Here is a 4,827-nt window from a genome sequence, read left to right as displayed (position 1 = left end):
CATAGTAGCCCAGTATTCAATGTCGGGCAAGCCTCAGCAAAATGGAGTAGCTGAAAGGCGCAACCGTACCCTTATGGATATGGTGCGCAGCATGATGAGTTATTCCAACTTGCCATTGGGATTGTGGATGGTGGCGCTTAAAACCTCCATTCACATTCTCAATAGAGTACCAAGCAAGTCGGTTCCCAAAACACCGTACGAGCTATGGATAGGAAGGATGCCCTCCCTACAACACTTCAGGGTGTGGGGGTGCCCTGCTGAGGCCAAAATGTTTAATCCAAACATTGCAAAGTTAGATCCCAAAACAGTTAGTTGCCACTTCATTGGCTATCCAGATAGATCAAAAGGTTTTTGTTTCTACTGCCCAGACAGATATACAATTTTTTTAGAAACGAGACATGCAGTCTTCTTAGAGGACGAAATGATGAGGGGGAGCTTGGTAGCTCGGAAAATTGATCTTCAGGAGAAGAGGGTGCATGCACCTAATCCGATGATTTAGAAGCCATTTTTCTCACTACCAGTTGCAACTCCACCCATGACAACTATGGGAGTAGACCCGGAACCTGTCGGTCAGGAGCCGACTGAACCCGTTGTTGAGCATCAAAGGGAGGTGCAACAGTAAATTTTAGAAGAAGTGCCAGAAGTTGAGGCACAGAATGTGCCAGAAACTGAGGCCCTTAGAAGGACTACAAGACCAAGAAAGTCAGCTATTTCTACTGACTTTAAAGTTTATAACACAGAAATGGTTCATATGGAAAAATATCCCACCTCATATGAAGAAGCCATGAGAAGCCCTCATTCATCAAAGTGGATGAAGGCAATGGAAGACGAGATGAAATCGATGAGTTCCAAAGATGTTTGGGACTTAGAGGAAATTCCTAAAGGAGCCAAAACAGTAGGCTGCAATTGCTCTACAAAATTAAGTATGACTCTAAAGGGAATATAGAAAAGTATAAAGCATGACTCGTGGCAAAAGGATTTACACAAAGAGAAGGGATAGATTACAATGAGACATTTTCTCCAGTCTCATGTAAGGATTCCTTCAGAATCATAATGGCATTAGTTGCTCATTTTGATTTAGAGTTACATCAAATGGATGTTAATACGGCATTTCCGAATGGTGATTTAGAAGAAAATGTCTACATGAAACAACCCAAGGGATTTTATCATGGAAGGCAAGGAAAATATGGGATGCCGCCTGAAGAAATCCATTTATGGATTAAAGCAAGCCTCTAGACAGTGGTATCTAAAGTTTAATAAAACGATTAAAAGTTTTGGATTTAAAGAAAATATTGAGGATAACTGCATTTATGCAAAGTTTAAAAGTGGGAAATATATTTTCCTAATCTTGTATGTGGATGATATTCTGATTGCTAGCAGTGATGTAAGTCTACTACAAGAAACAAAGAAATTCTTATCCTCAAATTTTGACATAACAGACCTTGGTGAAACATCATATGTTTTGGGCATAGAAATTCACCGAGATAGAAACAATGGAGTCTTAGGACTATCGCAGAAAGTATATTTAGAAAAGATTCTTAAAAGGTATAATTTGCATGCGAGTAAAGCCACTGCTGCTCCTATAGTTAAGGGTGATAGTTTTAGGAAATTCCAATGTCCCAAGAACTAGTACGAGATCGATCAAATGAAAGCAGTACCATATGCTTCGGTAGTTGGCAGCTTACAGTCTGCACAAGTGTGCACTCGCCCTGACTTAGATTTTATCACCGGGGTACTCGGTAGATATCAAGAGAATCGATGCATGGAGCACTGGAAGATGGTAAAGAAAGCATTGTGTTATGCGCAAGGCACGAAAGACTACATGCTAATATACGGGAGAAGTGATTCCCTAGAGATAAAAGGGTATTCAGACGCAGATTTTGCGGGGGACAGAGATGATAGAAAATCCACGTCAGGATACCTCTTCACTCTCGCTGGGGAGCTATTTCGTGGAAAAGCTCCAAGCAGTCGATAGTTGCATCATCCATGATGTATGCAGAATTTATAGCATGCTTGGAAGCCACGAGGCAGGCGATATGGCTTAAGAAATTTGTACCCGACTTGGAAGTGGTAGATTGTATTCACAAACCACTAAAGATGTACTGTGGCAACCAGCCCACAGTATTTTACGATCACAATCACAACCAGTCGAGTAATGCTTCCAAAACAATACGGATAAGGTATTATGTTGTGAAAGATAAAATCCAAGATCAAACTATAAGTCTTGAGGATATAAGGACAAAGGATATGCTTGCAGATCCGCTGACGAAAGGCTTATCACCCAATGTGTTAAAGGAACACTTAGCCGGCATGGGTTTAAGGAAAAGCCTTATGATTCCTGGATAGGCCCAAAAGAAACATAATTTGTTTCTAAACATAACGTATGTTGTAGCTGTATAATTCTATCGGCAATTTAGTTGTGACGATGAAACAAGCTCTATGTATCAATATGTGATGAAACAAATAAACTAGAAAGTATAAAGTTAAAAGTAAAGTTGAGATCAAGGGGGAGAATGTTAGGTTGATCTCTCTCTCGTCTGAACCCAACGGGTCGAACGGCCCCCTGACTCGCGCCTTGATCGGGGGCGCCCAACCAAACCATGGTTGGTGGGCCCCTGTGACCCGCGCTATATAAACAGAGGTGGGGGCCGGGGCACGATTCACGAGGTTAATCGCTACCACAATCCTCACCTACAATCCCTACCGATCTAGGGTTAGCGCGGTGCTCACGGGAAGCACACCACCGCCGCCATCTCTCTGCCATCACCGGTCCCTACTTCACCATGGCCGACGCTGGATCGAGTTCTAAGTTCACCAGAAGATCTAACCGACTCGATCCAAAGCACTCTATCAGGGTACACCTAGCGGGTGAAGTAAGGAAAGAAAAACTTCGCTTGTTTAATAGGAGTAGTGAGAATAGACATAAGATTGGCGCATCTGGGCCTTTGGATCTGGTGGATGAATGGCCCACGTCTACTTAATTTCTTTCAAAAAAAAAGATTGAGCAATCGAGAAGGACAGCTGTCTATAAATAATGCCTACTTGAGATTCTCTTATCATCAGCGGCAGCGCACTGTACACAAATGCTCTAAACGAGATGGGAGCCATTGAAATTAGTAGCGCTGAGCTTCTGCAAGCCGAGGCCGATCTCATTCGCCACTCCCTAGGCTACCTCAAGTCCATGGCATTGCATTGTGCTGTCAAGCTTGGAATCCCTGATGCTCTCCAGCGCTGCGGTGGCAGCGCCTCCTTGGCTGAGCTGCTTGCTACCCTCCGCATCCCTCAAACCAAACAGCCCTACCTATCGCGCCTCATGAAGGTGCTAGCCATGGAAGGACTACGCTTTGTCAGCGTTACAAACGGCGACGTGTACCACCTAAACACGCTGTCTCGACTCCTCATCAGCGACGAGGGCAGCCACGCGTGGCGGATGTCGCCGTGCGTGATGCTATCAACCACGCCGCAGTTCATTGGATCCGCTCTGCGCCTGGGGCAATGGTTCCAGAGTGAGGGCGACGGCGACGGCGAGGTCACGGCCTTCATGATGGCCAACAGGGGGCAGAGCCCCCATACCGCTGCTGCCCAGGACGCTGAGTTTAACTCGGTGTTTAACCAGGCGATGGCTGCCGACAGCCGGTACCTCGCAGACCTTGTGGTCCGTGAATGCGGCGATGTATTCAAGGGGATAGGCGCGCTGGTGGACGTCGCCGGCGGGACAGGTACGATGGCGAGGGCCATTGCCAAGGCCTTCCCACATGTCAAGTGTGCAGTGCTTGACCTCCCACATGTGGTTCAGGGCATCACATGTGACAATGTGGAGTTTATTGCTGGGGACATGATGGAGTTCATTCCACCTGCAGACTGCATTTTACTCAAGGTATTATTCTTCTTCTATCGCTGCACAAATTACTACTCAAGTTAGTTTTGTTGATATTAACTGTTGTTGGATTTGGTACGCAGTACGTGCTGCATAACTGGACCGACGAGGATTGTGTGAAGATCCTGACACGATGCAGAGAGGCCATTTCCCATCATAAAAATGGGAAGATCATCATCATTGATGCAGTGGTTGGGTCTCCCTCACAAGATCTAGACCTACTCCAAACTCAACTCCTGATGGATATGGAGATGATGTCATTATTTATGGCAAAAGAACGATATGAGCACGAGTGGAACAAAATATTCGCCGAAGCAGGATTTATTAACTACAAGATTCAACACACCCTAGGTCTGCGATCGGTCATTGAACTCTACATATAAGTACTTGTTGATCCATAGATCAATCTACTGAGTAATAAAGGGCCATGTACACCAATCAGTCCATCTAGAGGCCGGGCTATCCCCTTTCCGAAATAAAAGTTCGATCTACCTAGCGAGTAGTATCCTTGTGTCATGTTCCAGTTTGCTTTGTAATAAAAACAGAGTGTGTCAGTACAACTGCTACTTCCCAGTCTTTTCTGCCTTTCTTGCAGTTAATCATGTGTCCCATGATCTCATATTTGTCTCACTATCGGCTGAGACCCATCAACATCTAATGACACATGATGTCGCCTCACATCGTGGTGCATTCTCATTCAAAATTAATAATAGTCATGCCTACTTCCAAGTATCCTCCGGGTCATCTGCAAGTAAGATAACAATTTTCAAAATGGAGGTTCAACCCCTGTAGCATTTTTCTGAATGAAACATTTGCAAATTGCTAGCTGGCAATGTTTGATCGGAAACTATATCACATATAAAGACTACGCTCAAAGTTCAATGTTTTGATAGTTTTGAATTTTTATCGGCTGCATTCAAGATTGGGCCAAATTTGAATGCACGGTGATT

General features: G+C 44.5%; 1 protein-coding gene across 1 annotated transcript; it reads left to right on the top strand.

Annotated features, from left to right (window-relative positions):
* Window positions 1-3,074: 3,074 nt before the first annotated feature.
* LOC125549464 (flavonoid O-methyltransferase-like protein Os11g0303600) lies at window positions 3,075-4,454 on the top strand. The gene is made up of 2 exons (XM_048712872.2): window positions 3,075-3,877; window positions 3,961-4,454. The coding sequence occupies exons 1-2, from the start codon at window positions 3,098-3,100 to the stop codon at window positions 4,258-4,260; spliced, it is 1,080 nt and encodes a 359-aa protein (XP_048568829.1). The 5' UTR covers window positions 3,075-3,097; the 3' UTR covers window positions 4,261-4,454.
* The last annotated feature ends 373 nt before the right edge of the window (window positions 4,455-4,827 follow it).

This window comes from Triticum urartu, chromosome 3A (assembly GCF_056163025.1).
Source record: "Triticum urartu cultivar PI428250 chromosome 3A, HENAU_Tu73, whole genome shotgun sequence".
Lineage (NCBI taxonomy): Eukaryota > Viridiplantae > Streptophyta > Magnoliopsida > Poales > Poaceae > Triticum > Triticum urartu.
The sequence above is the reverse complement of the archived record's forward strand: the minus strand, read 5'-3'. Positions and strand labels throughout refer to the sequence as shown.